This window comes from Puma concolor, chromosome C2, assembly GCF_028749965.1.
Source record: "Puma concolor isolate L17-30 chromosome C2, mPumCon1.1.hap2, whole genome shotgun sequence".
In the NCBI taxonomy this organism is placed as follows: Eukaryota; Metazoa; Chordata; class Mammalia; order Carnivora; family Felidae; genus Puma; species Puma concolor.
In genome coordinates this window covers 37835468-37855561 of record NC_141675.1, presented here as the reverse complement: position 1 = coordinate 37855561, position 20094 = coordinate 37835468, and the positions used below count along the sequence as shown (strand labels likewise).

The window sequence follows — 20094 nt, the reverse complement described above, 5'->3', positions numbered from 1 at the left end:
AAAGGCAAGTGAGACTAGAAAATGATTGGTGGAGTATGAGAAGAGAGCTGAGTTAGGACATTTGAGGTACTATCCGCCCCAGTGTGTGAGGTGGACAGTAGGAAAAGTAAAAATGAGAAAAGGTACATAGAGTTTTAAAGTCAAAATCCTGGACATGTGAAATAGTTTTTAAAAACAATGAGATCATGTTGTGTCCTTATTTACGAGTAGGATAAGTAAAGTTAAGAGTGATGTTAGAATTGATGGAAAGAAACCCTGAGTTCTGTGTGTTTGATGGGTTGTTAGCATAATGAATCCTTTCATTACAACAGCAGGTAACGGAGTGGAAAGGGCACCTGTGAATAAAATATGGAAATGATCAAGGAAGGTGGGAGTGCACCTTGGAGAAGGCTAGCAGTGAGAATGGGAAAAGGATGGAAAAAAATACTGATTTAAATATCAAAAGAGGAAAGATCTTGAAGATACTGAAACACCTGTGAAATTTCTTTTTTTAATGTTTACTTATTTATTTTGAGAGAGAGAGAGAGAGAGAGACAGCATGGTGCATGTGGGATGGGGAGGGGCAGAGAGAAGGAAAGAGAATCCTGAGCAAGCTCAGTGCCAACAGCACAAACCGTGAGATCCTGACCCAAGCCAAAATCAAAAGTCTAGACGCTTAACTGAATGAGCCACCCAGGCACCCACTGTGAAATCTTTTTTTTTTTTTTTTAAGTTTATTTACTTATTTTCAGAGAGAGACAGAGAGAGAGAGAGAGAGAGAGAGAGGCAGAGAATCCCAAGCAGGCTCTGCTGTCAGTGCAGAGCCCGACACAGGGCTCGAACCCTTGAACCATGAGATCATGACCCAAGCCGAAACCAAGAGTCGGACACTCAACCAACTGAGCCACCCAGGCGCCCTATCTGTGAGATCTTTAAAGACAAGTACCATCTCTTGGTAAATTTAGAGTCTCAGGTACCAACCTAGACTTACTTAATTTGAATCTCTAAAAATTGGGCCCTGGAAACCATTTTTACCAGATTCCCCTGGTATTTGTTAAACTAATTTGGGGGAGCTATTGTACTAGAAAATCTAGTATTGAGAAAGGATTATATAAGCCCACTGTGTCAGTCATTGTTCAGTTGCAGAAATAGAAACCTGGCTATTTTAAGCAGAAGGGGATATAATGCAAAGAATTAGGTGCTTATAAAAATCATTTTAAGAGCCAAAAGGATGGGAATTTAGGTGAGCCTTCAAGAGTGACTTCAGAACAGCACTATAGAAGTGAACCCACAGTGGCACTATTACTACAGCATTCAGGAAGGTGAGGAGTTCACAGGCCCCCACCAGAAGCGGTGGTTCCAGGAATGTATTCCTTTATCTGTGATCCAGGGATTAAGAAGGTACTACCTGAACTATTGGCTCCAAAAATAAATCACTTTAGTTGTAATTCAGCAATCAGGAAGCCACCACTGTATCTGTTAGCTCCAGAGCCCCAGTGTATCTGGTAGATCTGCCCTGCCCCTTGCTTCTCAGTACCTATGAAACTACTGAATATTGGGAACTCTTCTATTATTGATAAAATACACATATCCTATAAACCCAGTGCCTCAACAATCATATACACATCAGCACACAACACTTCCACCTTCCAAATCTTTTATGGAGGTATCTGACTGACGGAATCTAAGTTATATCCTTTCACCTAGCTGCAAGGAAGCCTCAGAATTTAATTTTTTAGCTTTCTAACCTCTCCCCTATCAGAAGACAAACTAGGAGAATGAAATGGATGTTGAGGGTGAATCCACCATAGCCATCGAAAGCATTTACTAAATATTGTGCTGACACAATATTGAGTGACATTGAATCCTCCAGTCAGCTTTTTCTCATTTTCCACAGAGACTATATTCTCCATTCATAATCTTTTAATTACTTATAATCTTTCTGCATCTCTTACTCATTTTAAAATCTGCTGCTGTCTGGCTTTCATCCCTACCACTAAAACTCCCTTACAAGATTACAAATGGACTTTGTATGGCTAGAATTCTCTCTGTATATTACTTCATTTATTTATAGTTTTTAACAATGTTGACCATTCTTTCTTTCTTGAACTTCCTTTCCTTGACCTTTATGTAACCACACTCTCTCTGACTGCACCTTCTTGATCTCCCTGTTACCTTCTCTTCCTCTGCCTTTTTCTTAAATAGGTTTTTCTTAAGGTCCTGTCCTTGGTCCTGAGTGATCCTATCCAGTGGTTTTAATTACCGTGTCTATACTGATGACTCCCAGATTTATCTTCTTGGTGGATATCTCTCTCTACAACTCCTGTATATCCAAATGTCTCCTAACTATCTCCTTTTAGATACTGTAGATACGTTTCAGGCTTAACATGTTCAGAACTGAACTCCCATTTCAAAACTGCCTTCCTTCTGTTTTCTATTGCAGTGAATAATAACACCATGCAAATAGCTGCTCAACCAGAAAGTCTCAAGAGCAATTTGGACGACTTCTTCCTCATTCTCTATACCTACCTCCTGTTTATCCATTCTCTTAAATTTGTCATATATATTGCCTTCTTTTCATCTTTACTGCTACTGTCTCAGCCTAGGCTACCGTAATCTTCCACCTGGATTGCTTCAATAGTCTTTCCTTGTCCCTGTCCCATACATTCTCTATATTGCAGCCACATTAAACATTAGGGCTGTTAACTTTTCTGTCTCCCCACTAGAGTGTAAACTCTGTGAAAATAGGAATCCTTTCTGTTATATCTCCAAAACTTGTCACATAGTAACATTGAGTAATTGTCCAGTCAAAGGAAGGAAGGAGAGAAAAGAGCAAAGAATGGCTTCTATTGGAGAAATTACAAATAAGTTGATATCTTCAGAGTTTTTGCTATCTTGAGGGGGTTGGTAAGAGAGAGAAGTTACATATGAAGAAGAGTTATTTATCATAGAAATGCAGTTCTGCAGGCACAGTAGATAGAGCTAGTATCAAGTACATAAAGCAGAGCTTCCTAATGTAAATGCCACATGGTATACAGTGTGCCACAGACGGGTTACAGGAGAAGCAGAACATTGGGAATTGGGATGCCTATTTTCTTTTTTTTTTTTTTTTAATTTTTTTTTTTTCCAACGTTTATTTGTTTTTGGGACAGAGAGAGACAGAGCATGAACGGGGGAGGGGCAGAGAGAGAGGGAGACACAGAATCTGAAACAGGCTCCAGGCTCTGAGCCATCAGCCCAGAGCCTGACGCGGGGCTCGAACACCCGGACCGCGAGATCGTGACCTGGCTGAAGTCGGACGCTTAACCGACTGCGCCACCCAGGCGCCCCGGGATGCCTATTTTCAAACCTAGGTCCATCTGACTCTAAAACTCACGTTTCTTTCTAGTAAATCCTGTTCCTTCAATAGTGACACAATTTTGGCAAATCATGATGGCATTAATGTTACTAGGCTTTGATTTTAAATGTTTTTTATGTACCTTCTTAGTGCAGCGGGCAGCGCTTCAGTCTCATGAATGTTTTTTATGAGGAAACGCAAATTGTGCTCAATTGCAATTACAATTTTACAATTATTTTTATGTAATATTCTTAGAGATCATTTTAATAATGTGCTTCCTGTTTGATATTATTAGTCAGTGTAGAATGTATATATAATGAATGCTTAATGCTCTACTTTTGAACTTATTTGTAGAATCGATTTGCTATATAGTTAAGAAGAGAATTATAAGTATTTGTATTGTTCTGGGTCAGTTTTAAATTTTTTTTTTTTTCAACGTTTATTTATTTTTGGGACAGAGAGAGACAGAGCATGAACGGGGGAGGAGCAGAGAGAGAGGGAGACACAGAATCGGAAACAGGCTCCAGGCTCTGAGCCATCAGCCCAGAGCCTGATGCGGGGCTCGAACTCACGGACCGCGAGATCGTGACCTGGCTGAAGTCGGACGCTTAACCGACTGCGCCACCCAGGCGCCCCCTGGGTCAGTTTTAAAAGATTACTTTGGGGCACCAGGGTGGCTCAGTCGGTTAAGTGTCCAGCTTCGACTCATGATCTCATGGCTCAGGAGTTTGAGCCCCGAATAGGGCTCTGTGCTATTCAGCTCAGAGCCTGATGCCTGCTTCAGATTCTATGTACCTCTGTCATTCTGCCCCTCCCCCACTCATGCTCATGCACTCGCTCTCTCTCAAGAATAAATAAGCATTAAAAAAAATTTTTTAAAAGAATTACTTTATAAGTATTTGTAATTTTCTGTATCAATTTTATACTGTTGTAAGGTTCTCCTTCTATAGTTATCTGAAAAACTCAATTCTTTAAATAAATAAAAACAAACAATTCTGAGGCTCATCTTTATCAATTATAATAATTTCAAAACTTGTGTTATGTTTTGAACCTCATATTGGTTAATTAATATTTTAGTTACAAAAGCATCTAAATAACAGTTTACTTTATGTAAAGATCTGTACTTTTCCCCAAAAACCTTAAGATATTTTTTCCCTTAACATTTAAGGTCAGCAAAGGAGGCAGAAGACAAAATAAAGAAGGCATTAGAAAAAGGAGAAACTCTTCCTACAGAGGCCAGATTTGATTCCAACTGTATTACACCAGGTAAATTCACTGAAAGAAAAATTTTGAGAGATTTAATTGTAAATGTAAATTTTTTTTCAGATGTATTTTTTTTTCTGGTCTCTATTTTGTCCTTAAGATTCCATTTGCGGTTTTCTCAGTTGTGTCTTCTCATGAGATATCTTGATCACCTTGATTATAAGTGCTCCTATGAAGACCCACTATACGGATTTACAGATGTTGATAAGAGCAGCTGTGGATAGGACTCTCCCAGATGCAGACTTCTAAACCTAGAAGGATCTTACAAGATCCGTCCTACTCCCACCATTTGTTTGTATGAAAACTGACTCAGTGAGGTTGAGTCACATCCATGGAACTAGCCTGTTATGTAGGATAAGAAACCCATTCTCCTAGTCCGGAGCACTTACTATCATATTTCTTAAAGGCAGTTAAAATTCTGTGACTTTAAGAGTAAATTAATTTATTAGTATTATAACTTTAAATTAGTTTTATATGCAACAACATACTCTGTACTTACTAGAGCTTTGTCTAACATCATTATAATCTTCTACTTTGAAAAAAACTTAAAATCTTATTTTTTTTCATGACTTCTTTACTAACTATGGTAATTTTGTCTTTCGCTTAAGTGTTCTTATCATACATTGGTTGATTTAATGACCAGTTTTATCCTGATGTGGTTTAAGACCGTGTTGCCTTTGACTATTGACCCTCTGGACTTTTCCTGAAACATAATCACTGTAAATTCAGTTTCCAGAATAATAATTTTCCAGGTAAACAGTAATAATAATAATAGTTGTGGTTGTTGGTATTGTTAGTAATCTGATTATAGCTACAGGCCTTAAAAAACATTCAGAAGCCAGCAGAGGAAATAGAAGATTGAAATTCATTAGAGTTGAAACTCTGCCCTTGTGTGAAGATACTCAGGCAGTAGTAATATTTCTTGATTTAGCTACATGAAATTAACTTCATTTTAGGGTGAGCAGTGAAATGAGAAACATTGTAATATTTGCTAGGGAAAGGCATGAGGGCTTTTCCTCTGGAGGATTACCTAGCTATTCCTACCCGGCTGGATACTCAGATCCAATTTCATGTTGTTTCTGGGAACTCATTCTTTTTTATGTCTCTCTCAGATTAAATTTTTTATTTTTATTTTTTTCAGATTAAATTTGTTAAAACTTTTTATTTATAGGGACTGAATTCATGGCCAGGTTACATGAACATCTGAAGTATTTTGTAAATATGAAAATTTCTACAGATAAATCGTGGCAAGGAGTTACCATCTACTTCTCAGGCCATGAGGTTATTATCTTTTTTTATTTAAAGATATTTTTAAATTTAATATTCTAACGCACAGCATATTACCACATTTTTTTTTAACACGTATTTAGACTCCCGGAGAAGGAGAACATAAAATCATGGAATTTATCAGATCTGAGAAAGCAAAGCCAGATCATGATCCAAACACCAGACATTGTCTTTATGGTTTAGATGCTGACTTGGTAGGTATAACATTTATTTTTATTACAACCTTATGCCATTTTAGTTAAATATCTGAGAGACTTTTATAAGAAGCTTTCTGGCTGTAGAAACAAATATTGGAAACATAATAATGGTTGCTACTTCTGCCATCAGCACAGTTCAAAACAATTAGAAAATGAACTCTTTTGGGGCATCTGGGTGGCTCAGTCAGTTAAGCGTCCAACTCTTGGTTTTGGCTTAGTCATGATCCCACAGTTCAAGAGTTCAAGTCCGCATCAGGCCCTGTGCTGATAGTGCAGACCTGCTTAGGATTCTCTCTCTCTCTCCCCCTCTTTCTGTCTCCCCCCAGCTCATGCACACGGTCTCTCTCAAAATACATAAATAAAATTTTTTAAAAAAAGAAAACTCTTGCCATAATTTATGATTAGCAGGTCTCTGTAGTTAGTGTTCACACTTGACTGATCCTTGTGCTATGAATACTCTGCCGTGGTCAGGGTAGAGGGGGCTTTTTAATCTCATGCTTGATACATAAATTTTAATAATACCTGATCTGATAACTCCATGACCCAAATAACTTTACTATACTTTTTTCATTTAAACTTTTTATTACAGAAATTTTCAAACATAAAGTAGAGAAGTTATAAAATAATGAAACTTCCTATAGGCTTTATCCACCTTAAATAATTTTCAACCTAAAATAAATACTCTAAATATTAAATTACTTTCCTTTTCTTATCCCTAACCATCTGTCTCCTTTCTCCTACTTCCCTTGACTCTTGAAGTGTATCCCAGACATTATATCATTTAATCTTTCTCTAAAGAAGGGTTGTTTGAAATAAATAACCATAATGCCATTATCATACATAAAACAAAAATTAATAATCACTGTTTAATATACAAATAACCATTTAGTATTCACATTTTCCTGATTGCTTCAGAAATGTTTCATCTTGTTTTGTATGAATTAGGTTGAAATAAACAATATATGTTGCAGTTGGTTGATATGTCTCACTAGACTATTTGAATGACTTACTTTGGACATTAGAATACTATGTGAGAAGGGCTCCTGGGTGACTCATTTGATTCAGCGTTCCATTCTTGATTTCAACTCCAGTCGTGATCTTAGGGTTGTGAGATTGAGCCCGTATTGGGCTCAGTGCTTGCACAGAGTCTGTCTTAAGATTCTCTCTCTCCCTGTCTGTCCCTACCTTGCTTGTGCACGCACTCTCTTTCTCTAAAATAGAAAAGGAAAGGAAAGAATACTATATGAGAAAATTAAATGAAGATGACCTTTTCTAGTTTTTTGTTTGTTTGTTTAATTTTCACATAGTAGAGGTATTCTGGCCTCCAGAAGAGTGTTAACATTCCTCTATCATGGAAAAGCTGCAACCTCCAATTTTTTACCCATTTCCGCCATAGCGGATGGAAAGGTGTGAAAACCTAGAGAAGGTTTTGGGGATTTTTGTGGAGGGTGGGCAGGGTGGCAGTTACAACGGTGATGTGAGTCTAAGATAAACATTTTTTCTTAGAAAAGTGCATTCATTTTACACCATTCATAACTTATGAGTGGATCAGATTTTGATATTTATATAATGTGCTGATGTTTTTATTAAATAAGCCTCTTTTTTTCACATAGAAATGTTTTTAATTTAATTGCTTTTATGAACCTGATACTATAAAAAATGAGAGAATAGAAACATTTTTTAATCATTTTTCAACAGATTATGCTTGGATTAACAAGTCATGAGGCACATTTCTCTCTTTTAAGAGAAGAGGTTCGGTTTGGTGGCAAAAAGACACAAAGGTAAATCATACTGCATATATGTTAGAAGAAAGAAGAGCAATTAAATTAAGAATAGTGACCATTTAACAGATACATGATCTGTAAAGATTTTCTCCCATTCGTTTTTATTCTGCTGATAGTGTCATTTGATGCACAAAATTTTTAATTGTGACGATGTCCATTCTTTTGTTGCTTGTTACTTTTAGTGTTATATCCAAGAAATTGCCAAATCTAATGTTGTAAAATGTTTTCCCATTTTAAGAGTTTTGCAGTTTTAACCCTTACATTTAGGGTTTTGATCCATGTTGTTAATTATTATATTTGGTATGAGGTAAGGGTCGACTTCATGCTTTTGCATGTGGATATCCAGTTTTCCCAAAATCATTTGTTGAAAAGACTGTCTTTTTCCCCTTGGGTGGTCTTGGCACTGTGGTTGAAAATCATTTGACCATATATGCAAGGGTTTTTCCTGGGCTCTGTATTCTATTCAGTTGATCTCTGTGTTTTTCTTTATGCCATTACCACGGTATTTTGATTACTGAAACTTTGTAGTAAGTTTTGAAATCAGAAAGGATGAGACCTCCAACTTTGTTCTCCTTTGTGAGGATTATTTTGGCTGTTTGGAGTCTCATAAGATTAATCATTTTTAGGATGGATTTTTTTGTTTGTGTAAAAAATGTCACTGGGATTTTTTGTTTATGTGAAAAACCTGATTGGGATGGCATTGAATCTGTACATCCATTTGGGTACTATTTACTGTTTCATAGTAAGTCTTCCAGTTCATCAATACAGAATGTTTTACAATCATTGTGTCTTCTTTCATTTCTTTTGACAGTGTTTTGTAGTTTTAGTGTGTAAGTCTTTTACTGTTTTTTTTTTCTTATTTGTTTTCCCTTTTATTAAAACAAATTTTTTTAATGTAGTCACCATGCTGTACATTGTATCTCCAGGACATATTTATCATATAACTGGAAGTTTTCACCTTTTGCCACCTTCACCCATTTTGCCCAGCCCTCACTCCTCTACCTTTGGGAACCGTCTGTCATTCTCTGTGTCTATGATTTCAGTTTTTTTGCCTTTGATTTTTTTCTTTTTCCTCTTTGGTCAAGTTTGTTCCTAAGTTTTTTACTCTTTTGGGTGGTATTCTAAATAGAATTGTTTCTTAATTTCTTTTTTGGATTGTTTGTTGCTGGTATGTAGACACAGCTGATTTTTATGTGTTGATCTTGTATCCTACAATTTTGGGGGATTCTATGGGATTTTCTGTATATGGAATCATGACATCTGTAAATAGAGATAGTTTTACTTCTTATTTTTCAGTTTGTATGCCTCTTATTTCTTTGCTTGCCTAATTGCCCTGGCTAGGACTTCCAGTATAATGTTGAATAGCTATAGTGAAAACGGGCATCCTTGATCTTAGGAGGAAAGCTTTCAGTCTTCTAACATGGAATATGATATGAGATGTTTGTTTTTCATAAATTCATTTTTTCATGTTTAGGAAGTTTCCTTCTATTCTTACTTGGCTAAGTACTTTTATCTTGGAAGGTATTGACTTTGACAAATGTTTTCTTTGCTAGTTAATTGTATGGTGATTTTCCTTTGTTTATTAATGTAATTTATTACATAGATTTATTTTTTTACATTGAGGCATCCTTGCATTCCTGGGATAGATCCACTTGCTCATGATACATAATCCTTTTAAAATGCTGTTGTCAGTTTAGGGACAACTGGCTGGCTCAGTCAATTAAGCGTCACACTTCAGCTTAGGTCCTGATCGCCCAGTTTGTGGGTTCAAGCCCCACATCAGTCTCTGTGCTGACAGCTCAGAGCCTGGAGCCTGCTTCAGATTCTGTGTCTCCCTGTCTCTCTGCCCCTCCCCTGCTCATACTCTGTCTCTGTCCCTCTCTCTCTCTCAAAAATAAATAAACATTAAAAAAAATTTTAAATGCGATTGTCAGTTTATATTCTTACTTCTGGTTAAGCTTGAAGTATTGACCAATAGCTAGGAATATAGTCCCCTATACCAAGCCAGGGAAAGATAAGAAGAAATAAATGATGGAGCCTCATCATTGAAGCTTTTGTCTGTACTGCAGTAGGCAGAAAAGTGTATATACTCACTTATATGTATGCTTTCTGCTCGTGGCCAGCCTTAAATGGGCAGAAACCACTGGTTTCTTAAATCTGTTATCTATTATTTAGACTTTCTTAATTCTGAGAATCTTTACAAAAAAAGCATAAGGCAGACCAATTATTTGAACTTTATTATAATTATACTTTTATCTTTTATCTTTATCTTTAGCAACCCTACAGCTTTCATATAAATTACATGCCTGGATTATAAGAATTAATTGTCTTCTAATGATAAGTTTTATTTTAAGCTTCGCTGCATTTTTAAAATTTTATTTTTAATCTTTATTTTTGAGAGAGAGAGAGAGAGAGAGAGAGCAAGTGGGGGAGGAACAGAGAGATAGGGAGACACAGAATCGGAGCTCCAGGCTCCGAGTTGTCAGCACAAAGCCCGACGGGGCTCACAGTCACAAACCACAAGTTCATGATCTGAGCTGAAGTCTGACATCTAACCAACTGAGCCACCCAGGCTCCCCATCCTCGCTGCATTTTTAAAGTTGAACCTTAAAGACACAACTAACTCTGTATTGATCATCTCATTAATTACAGGGTATGCGCACCAGAAGAAACCACATTTCACCTCCTACACTTATCTTTAATGAGAGAGTATATTGACTATGAGTTTTCAGTACTGAAAGTAAGTATTAATATAGCTGTGGTACAAAGAAAATGTGTAAGTAGAATTTCCGTACAAGTTGACTTTATCTCCATTTTGCTATAGGACAAGATCACATTTAAATATGATATTGAAAGGATAATAGATGATTGGATTTTGATGGGATTTCTTGTTGGCAATGATTTTATCCCCCATCTACCTCATTTACATATTAATCATGATGCACTGCCTCTTCTTTATGGAACATATATTACCATCCTGCCAGAACTTGGTGGTAAGAAAAGTTTAATATTTTTTTTGAGGCTACTTTAATTTAGCACTCACTCAGCTAACTGTAAAAATGTGACTCAGTTTATTAGATTATTGCATGCACAGCTAAAGTAGGAAAAAAATTGGGGGTTTCTTTTGGTCTAAGACAGTAAGCTCTGAGGTTATAATGTTCAGTGGTTCACAAGCAAAGAAAATGACAAGAGTTAAGCAGCCTCATTTACTGATACCTAACTAATCTCTGCCTTTGATTATTTAAGAAAGCCAGTAGAAGATATAAAATGAGGGAAAGAGGGATGCCTGGGTGGCTCAGTCGGTTAAGCGTCCAACTTCATGAGTTGAACTTAGTATCTATTATAATTATACTTTTCTTTTATCTTTATCTTTAGCTACCCTACAGCTTTCATATAAATTACATGCCTAGATTATAAGAATTAATTATCTTCTAATGATAAGTTTTATTTTAAGCTTCACTGCATTTTTAAAATTTTATTTTTAATCTTTATTTATTTTTGAGAGAGAGAGCAAGTGGGGGAAGAACAGAGAGACAAGGAGACACAGAATCTGAAGCAGCCTTCAGTCTCCGAACTGTCAGCACAGATCCCGACGGGGCTTAAACTAAAGAACCACAAGTTCATGACCCTGAGCTGAAGTCTGACACCTAACCAACTGAGCCACCCAGGCGCCCCATCCTCGCTGCATTTTTAAACTTGAACCTTAAAGACATAACTAACTCTGCGTTGATAATCTGATTAATTACAGGGTATGCTCACCAGAAGAAACCACATTTCACCTCCTACACTTGTTGGAAATGTAGGAGGATTATTATGTGGACCTGGAATTTATTTTGCTTGAGTTCTTACATATTTTATATTACTGTCACATGAGTGTCATAGAAACTAGCACCAGTTATATTGCCCAACACTTGAGTGTTTTTCTTGATTAGTAGAATGTCAACATTCAACATTTTGTAAAAAGAATTTTGTGGAATTGTTTTGAAAAAATAATGTTAACTTTTAGTACAAATTTAGTTTTTGTTCCTTTTAGGTTATATTAATGAAAATGGCCATCTCAACTTACCTCGATTTGAGAAATACCTTGTGAAACTATCAGATGTAAGTAACTAGGTATTATTTTCCTGTCCCAGGGTAGCTATAAATGGTCACAAACCAATTACATAATACTTAAAGAAAAAGTTTTGGTACTTCTACTCCAATTGATCATTCTGTATAATTTCACCTATTATTTTTATTTTTAATGCTTTTTGATTTTAGCTTTCATAATAGTAGATGAGGTTCCCATGTGCATAAAAAAGTAACATTCTTTGATATCCTATGCCCCATAAGTAGCAACTATTAAAAGTTTCATTTGTATTCTTTCAGACATACTTCAGTTATTTTTAAACGAATTTAAATATTTTTGTATAGTTTGATCGGGAACACTTCAGTGAAGTTTTTGTGGACCTAAAGTGGTTTGAAAGCAAAGTTGGTAACAAGTACCTCAATGAAGCAGCGGGTGTCGCAGCAGAAGAAGCCAAGAACTACAAGGAAAAGAAAAAATCAAAGGTGTCTGTTTTTTTAGGTGTCCTTTCATTTTTTTAGCTGTTAAGGTAAAACTGATATTCCATGCTTCTCACTTTTCTTCTTATGATTTTTGTAGTTGCCTCATTTCATTTTCATTTTTTATTTTCTTCCATGGAACATTTAAAAAAAACTGGTTTCTTCTCTATTAGATCCTATCATTTAAATCTGATCTTTAAAAATCAACTTCTTTTTTTTTAATGTTTATTTTATTTTTGAGAGAGAGAGAGAAAGAGACAGAGCTGAGCAGGGGCAGGGCAGAGAGAGAGGGAGACACAGAATCTGAAGCAGGCTCCAGGCTCTGAGCTGTCAGCACAGAGCCCGACGTGGGGCTCAAACTCACAAGCCGTGAGATCATGACCAGAGCCAAAGTTGGACTCTTAACCGACTAAGTCACTCAGGTACCCCTAAAAATCAACTTCTTTTTAACCCTTGAAGAATATTCTGTTCTCTTTGCTCATCCATTCTACTAATAAGTGTAGCAAAACTTCTAAATATAAGTGCCCAGAAAATCAGTTATCTTTTGTAAAATGTGGGTATTTATATAACATTTAATATTGGTATGTTAACTAGATCAGTGATTTTTCTATAGAAATAATTTATATATAAAATATACCAATAGGCTAGGTTAAGAGTAATATAGCACAATATCTAATAAATGTTAGGTGCTCAGTAAATGAATAATAGAATCATTCACAATATGCTAATACTGTACAAAGCATTAATAATAAACTCTAAAGAATGTCTTATATGTATTAGCTTGGAAAATAAACTTCTTCTGGAGTTTTCCGTACTTCTGAAGGTTTGGGGTTCTGATAAAATTGAGGAGTTTGCTGTACTCTCCTTGCTATACTGGTTCTATTTAGGCTTAAGCCTAGTAACTCTTGCTCCAGGAAGAGCAGTTACCCTGATTTTCTCTAGTGTAGTCCTAATTGGTTAGCTTTCCTTATTGGAACTTAGGAGCGGTCAGTTTGCATTCTACTGTGTTATTTCTCTTAAGAAAACAGGCTCAGCAACTTCTTGGGAACGTGTACTCAAAAAATTATACATCAGTAATCCCTGTCTGTACCCATCTCAGCTCCTTCCTTAAGCTTCCCAAGTCTTCAGGCATATGTAGTTAATGTTAGAGACACTGGCAAAATGAGAAGAACTAGAAGAAGAGCCCAAGCACTAGCAGAGGCCCTAGTTTGGATGAACAAAAGGAAATGGAGATAAGGGAATAAGAAGAACTAATGAGAGTCACTGGCAGTAGATAGGCAATCAGAAAATAAAAGTTAAGATCACTGGGAGGAAAAAAAGATGGGCAGGATGTGAAGAATGTGATGAGATGAGAGAAGTATAGAAAAGCAAATGAGTCACATGAGAGGAAAATTTGGAAGTGGAGAATATAACAGAGATAAAAATGACAGAATCCAGGGGCGTCTGGGTGGCTCAGTTGGTTAAGCCTCAGACTTCGGCTCAGGTCATGATCTCACGGTTTGTGAGTTCCAGCCCCACATCAGGCTCTGTGCTGACAGCTCGGAGCCTGGAGCCTGCTTTGGATTCTGTGTCTCCCTCTCTGCTCCACCCCTGCTTGTGTTCTGTCTCTCAAAAAAAAATAATAAACATTAAAAAAATTAAAACAAAGAAAAAGAATGACGGAATCCAGAGATATGGAAAATATGTACTATCTATAATTGTGGGAATCAATTATAAATGAATAGATTATGTTAACACAATAGATGAGAATTACCCATTACATATTTTTGAGAAATTCAACATAATAAAGACTTAGTGAAAAAGTGATACAAAACCAAAAACATCTACACAGTATTTGAGGATTATTTTTATTTATTTACTTTTTATTTTGAGAGAGATCACATGCAGATATGCACTGGCAGGGGAGGGGCAGAGGGAGAGGGAAAATCTTAAGCAGGCTTCACACCCAGCCCAGAGCCCAAAGCAGGGCTCGATCTCAAAATAGTGAGATCATGACCTGCGCCAAAAACTGAAGTTGAATACTTAGCCAACTGAGCCACCCAGGCACCCTGAGGATTATTTTTTAAATGAACTTTTACAGTGTATCACTAAAGGGTCCTTCAGTTCTTTTAAATATTTTTTAAATCTTCCTGTTAAATGTCTTACTTTGAAATATATCTTGATATATTGATTTATATGTATAATTAATTATAAGTATGATATATTATTATAATTAATTATTATATATGTTTATTATTATAATTATGTTAATAATAATTATATTGATTTATAATTTTTTTAGGGCCAGGAAAGCTCCTCCATATGTTGGGCTGCTTTATTTTTTATTTTTTTCGCTTAACAGGTTTTTATTTAATTATTTTTTTAATATGAAATTTATTGTCAGTTTGTTTCCAAACAACACCCAGTGCTCATCCCAACAGGTGCCCTCCTCAATACCCCTCACCCACCCTCCCCTCCCTCCCACCCCCTATCAACCCTCAGTTTATTGTCAGTTTTTAACAGTCTCTTATGGTTTGGCTCCCTCCCTCTCTTTTTTTTTTTCCTTCCCTTCCCCCATAGTCTTCCGTTAAATTTCTCAGGATCCGCATAAGAGTGAAAACATATGGTATCTGTCTTTCTTTGTATGACTTACTTCACTTAGCATAACACTCTCCACTTCCATCCATGTTGCTACAAAATGCCATATTTCATTCTTTCTCATTGCCAAGTAATATTCCATTGTGTATATAAACTACAATTTCTTTATCCATTCATCAGTTGATGGACATTAGGCTCTTTCCATAATTTGGTTATTGTTGAGAGTGCTGTTATAAACATTGGGGTACAAGTGCCCCTATGCATCAGCACTCCTGTATCCCTTGGGGGGGGGATTCCTAGCAGTGCTGTTGCTGGGTCATAGGGCAGATCTATTTTTAATTTTTTGAGGAACCTCCACACTGTTTTCCAGAGTGGCTGCACCACTTTGCATTCCCACCAACAGTGCAAGAGGGTTCCCGTTTCTCCACACCCTCTCCAGCATCTGTAGTCTCCTGACTTGTTCATTTTAGCTACTCTGACTGGCGTGAGGTGGTGTCTGAGTGTGGTTTTGATTTGTATTTCCCTGATGAGGAGCGATGTTGAGCATCTTTTCATGTGCCTGTTGGCCATCTGAATGTCTTCTTTAGAGAAGTGTCTATTCATGTTTTCTGCCCATTTCTTTACTGGATTATTTGTTTTTCGGTGTGGAATTTGGTGAGTTCTTTATAGATTTTGGATACTAGCCCTTTGTCCAACATGTCATTTGCAAATATCTTTTCCCATTCCGCCAGTTGCCTTTTAGTTATGTTGATTGTTTCTTTTGCAGTGCACAAGCTTTTTATCTTCATGAGGTCGCAATAGTTCATTTTTGCTTTTAATTCCCTTGCCTTCGGAGATGTGTCAAGTAAGAAATTGCTGCGGCTGAGGTCAGAGAGGTTTTTTCCTGCTTTCTCCTCTAGGGTTTTGATGGTTTCCTGTCTCACATTCAGGTCCTTTATCCATTCTGAGTTTATTTTTGTGAATGGTGTAAGAAAGTGGTCTAGTTCCATCCTTCTCCATGTTGCTGTCCAGCTCTCCCGGCACCATTTGTTAAAGAGACTGTCTTTTTTCCATTGGATATTCGTTCCTGCTTTGTCAAAGATTAGTTGGCCATACTTTTGTGGGTCTAATTCTGGAGTCTCTATTCTATTCCATTGGTCTATGTGTCTGTTTTTGTGCCAATACCATGCTGTCTTGATGATGACAGCTTTGTAGTAGAGGCTACAGTCTGGGATTGTGATGCCTCCCGCTTTGGTGGTCTTCTTCAGTATTACTTTGGCTGTTCGGGGTCTTTTGTGGTTCCATACAAATTTTAGGATTGCTTGTTCTACCTTCAAGAAGAATGCAGGTGCAATTTTGATTGGGATTGCATTCAGTGTGTAGATTGCTTTGGGTGGTATTGACATTTTAACAATATTTATTCTTCCAATCCATGAGCATGGAATGTAATTATTATATATATGTTTATAAATTATAATTATATTAATAATTATTATATTGATTTATAATTTTTGTAGGGCCAGGAAGGCTCCTCCATATGTTGGGCTGCTTTAGACAAAAATGGAGAAGAAGTGGTAACTTCTAAAGGTGAGCACAAACTCTGTTTTCAGTATATGTTATTTTTTTGACAGAATAGTTACTATATCTTTCCTTAGCCAGTATTAATTCAATAATATTGGATAAAACAGATTTCTGTGATAGCATATAAGCATCTGCTTTGATATGTATTTATCAAAGCATTAGATGGAAAAACAGAATATTCATAATTGTCAGCTACTCTCTTTCTGTCCTTTTTTCCAGATAATTTAGAAGATGAGACTGAAGATGATGACCTATTTGAAACTGAGTTTAGACAATATAAAAGAACATATTACATGACGAAGATGGGAGTTGATGTAGTATCTGAGTACGTTTTTGCCAATGTTTTTACTTTAAAATAGAAAAAAATCATATTTTGCATTTCTTCAGAAAACAGCATAATTTTGATAGTTAAGGTAGTGGGAGAGGAGAATTCTTTGGCTATGTAAATTATTGTAGTGTCAATCTTTCAACTACTATAGTTTTGGAGGTGATATTAACTGATGTGTTATATTCCTGTGATAAAAATTGTCAAGTAGAAAATGTTTAGTTTTGTTTTTGCTTTCCATATTCCATTTGCACATCACACTTACTTCAAAAGCTATCTGGCTTGGCCCCAGGTTAATTACCTAGTCCAAAAGTTCCTTAAGAACTTGACCTCTATAATGGTGGCTTTCACACTTTTAAACTGTAGCTCACAGTATGAACTACACGTTTGTATTTTATTTCACAAAATTTTATAAAGTGCTACCAAGTGCCAGGAGCTATTCTAAGCATTTTAAAATATGGACTTATTTAATTCTCACAATTCTGTAAGATAAGTAAAATATTACTATTTTACAACAAAAATTAAGGAATTGAGAGGCTTTTTTTTGTTTTGAAGTGGATTCATTTGTTTTTTAGAGAGTTCATTTTTAAGTCTCTGCATCCAATATGGGGCTTGAACTTACAACCCCAAGATCAACAGTCGCATGCTCTATTGACTGAGCTAGCCAGACACCCTAAGGAATCGAGAGGCTTAAAATGACTTGTCCGAGGTGACATAGTCAGTGAGTGGCAGAGCCAGGATTTGAACACAGGCTGTCTGGCTCCAGATTTAATACTCTCTCTCCCTTTTTTTTTTTTGTTTTTTTTTTTGTTTGTTTATTTTTTAGTAATCTCTATACCCAGCATGAAGCTCACACTCATAACCCCGAGATCAAGAGTCACATGTTCTTCCAACTGAGTAGCCAGGCACCCCCAGAGTTTATATTCTTAACCACTAGAGGAGGCTGCTTCTCTATAAGTGAAATAAGAGCTTCATGAAATGCCATGTACCTTTTTTCATACTTACGTGTTATACTTAGATATTTTCTATACTATTATTTTTTTAATATAATAAAGTACTAAGTATTAGATTTTTTCTAGAGTCTGCCCAGAGATAGACCCAAGCCTTCAGATGTTGCTTTATGTACTCTCAGACTGTCTTCTAGGCTAGACATAGTCTTTCTCATCTATATTCATACTGACCTCCAGTAACTAGAGGTATATGAATTCTAGTACAAGTCACCAGATCATTTGAAGCTTTGTCAACTACTATTACCATGTAAGACTTTTGAGACTTGAGAAATAAAATATTTAAAATAGTTATGCTTCTAACCCTTTATTTAGTCCTTATCTTTCCTTGATTATAGTTATATAGTGCTATAATACCTGCTGTTGGCACTAAATGCTTAATTTGATAGCTAATAAATCTGTTTTATTTTCCTTTTCTTTTATATATTAAACTATAGACTTATTAAAATGTGATACCGTTTATTTGCCTAGCAAATAAGCAAATCTTTTAAAATTGTTATATTTGATGTTGGTCCAGGAGTGATGGTAGTGTTCTTCCTTAATTACTGATGGGGATATAAACTGGTAAAATTATTTGGAAAGTACATGTCCAAAAAGTTAAACTATTTATCGCTTTGACTCAATAATTCTAATTATTAATCTGTTTAAAAATATAAACTTAAACACAGAAGGTCCTTATATACACAAGGATGTTTATTACACAGTTTTTTGTAATAGTACAGAATTAGAAATTATCTACATGTCATCATAATCATGTCCATCTCCTCTTTGTGACAGTCACCATCTTGCCATAACACTGTCTCCAGAATCTGTAGAACTGCTAAACTGGTACTTATAAAAAGTTCATAATAATTTAAAAAGATACTTATAGTATGTTATTAAATACGAATTTCAAAAGCAGGACACAAAATCATATATACAGTATACTCTCATTACAGTAAAAAAAAAAAAAAAAACCTGGGCACGGAAAAAAGACTGAAAAGAAATATACCAAAATGTAATAGTAATTGCTGTTAGGTGATAAAAATGCTTTTCTTCATTAATAATGAAAAAATTTTCATTTTCAAAAGTGTGCTTTCCAGAAATATTTATATCTGGAATTTCTAATTGCGTCTGTACCTAAATTTTGATAACAGACACTAATAAGGTTTATGGCTATTTTTTGGTTTTAGCCCAAGGTGTGTGTGTGTGTCTGTCTGTCTGTGTCTGTGTGTAGAAATATTTTCCCTTAAATTATGGTTGAGAAAGAAATGATTAGAGGGAATTTTGTTCAGTGGGGATAGCACTTTTCAATGTATCTTCTAGCTGCTATAACCAGATTCTACAGTCTTCCTGATTTCTCCTGTGATTTTCTCAGGCATCCTCGCTGATAGTTTCCCATCCCTGTATCCCATTACACCCTGACTATTTAGGAGTGGTAGTGACACTTCTTAGAAAGCTTCCTTGGCCATATCCTCAAACTTTAAATCACACATATAGTACACTGACTGAATAAATATGCACAGTAGGTTTAAGTCTTCTAATAATCGCTTTAGGAAAACTATATGGCAAAACTTTAATCTGACAGAATGGAATTTGTTTTAAATAATATTTTGGAATTTTTCTGATTACAGTTTTTAACTTACTCAGTGATTATATAAAACGTATGTGAGGCAGGGTGTATCAGCAGATATTGTGCTCTAAAGATAAATGACCTGTCTTCAAAAATTAATGTTATAATTAAAATATGCTTTTCTGTTTTTAGTGACTTCCTGGCTGATCAAGCTGCTTGTTATGTTCAGGCAATACAGTGGATTTTGCACTATTACTATCATGGAGTTCAGTCCTGGAGCTGGTGAGGGAATAAAAGAAAAATAAAGTTTTGATTTTTTTTTTTTTTTTAATAATGATTCATTACTATAATCTCATTTGGGATTCTCTTTTCTCTTTATTCCTATTTATGGTAGCATTTTTAAAAAGGCACATATGGCCAAGTTTAAATGAAATACCAGTAATCTTTTCTTATATGAAAATAGTTTTTAAAGACTTTTGTGTAACAAAGATGCTTCCAGCCCTAGCAAATGGCCAATAATGAAAGCTCTTTAAATCTAAGGATTTAAAATTTTCTATCATGAGGAATCAGCTGTGACAAAGTCTTGATAATTATTGGGTCTGAGTGATGGTTATATAGGGTTGTTCATTATATTCTTTGCTACATTATTGTATGCTTGAAAAAATTGTTCTAGTGAGTAAT

General features: G+C 35.7%; 1 protein-coding gene across 3 annotated transcripts in view; it reads left to right on the top strand.

The window, feature by feature from the left end:
- XRN1 (5'-3' exoribonuclease 1) overlaps nucleotides 1-20094 on the top strand; it is a 123219-nt gene that overhangs the window by 10164 nt on the left and 92961 nt on the right. For 2 of the 3 annotated variants that reach the window (XM_086674450.1, XM_086674449.1), the window contains exons 3-13: nucleotides 4485-4582; nucleotides 5751-5860; nucleotides 5950-6060; nucleotides 7762-7844; nucleotides 10500-10587; nucleotides 10672-10840; nucleotides 11881-11948; nucleotides 12261-12398; nucleotides 16466-16535; nucleotides 16749-16854; nucleotides 19606-19695. In XM_086674450.1, the coding sequence (XP_086530576.1) occupies nucleotides 4485-4582; nucleotides 5751-5860; nucleotides 5950-6060; nucleotides 7762-7844; nucleotides 10500-10587; nucleotides 10672-10840; nucleotides 11881-11948; nucleotides 12261-12398; nucleotides 16466-16535; nucleotides 16749-16854; nucleotides 19606-19695 (1131 nt within the window). Of the gene's footprint in view, nucleotides 1-4478; nucleotides 4583-5750; nucleotides 5861-5949; nucleotides 6061-7761; nucleotides 7845-10499; nucleotides 10588-10671; nucleotides 10841-11880; nucleotides 11949-12260; nucleotides 12399-16465; nucleotides 16536-16748; nucleotides 16855-19605; nucleotides 19696-20094 lie in introns of those variants that run through there. The other variant, XM_086674451.1, reaches the window with a different exon arrangement.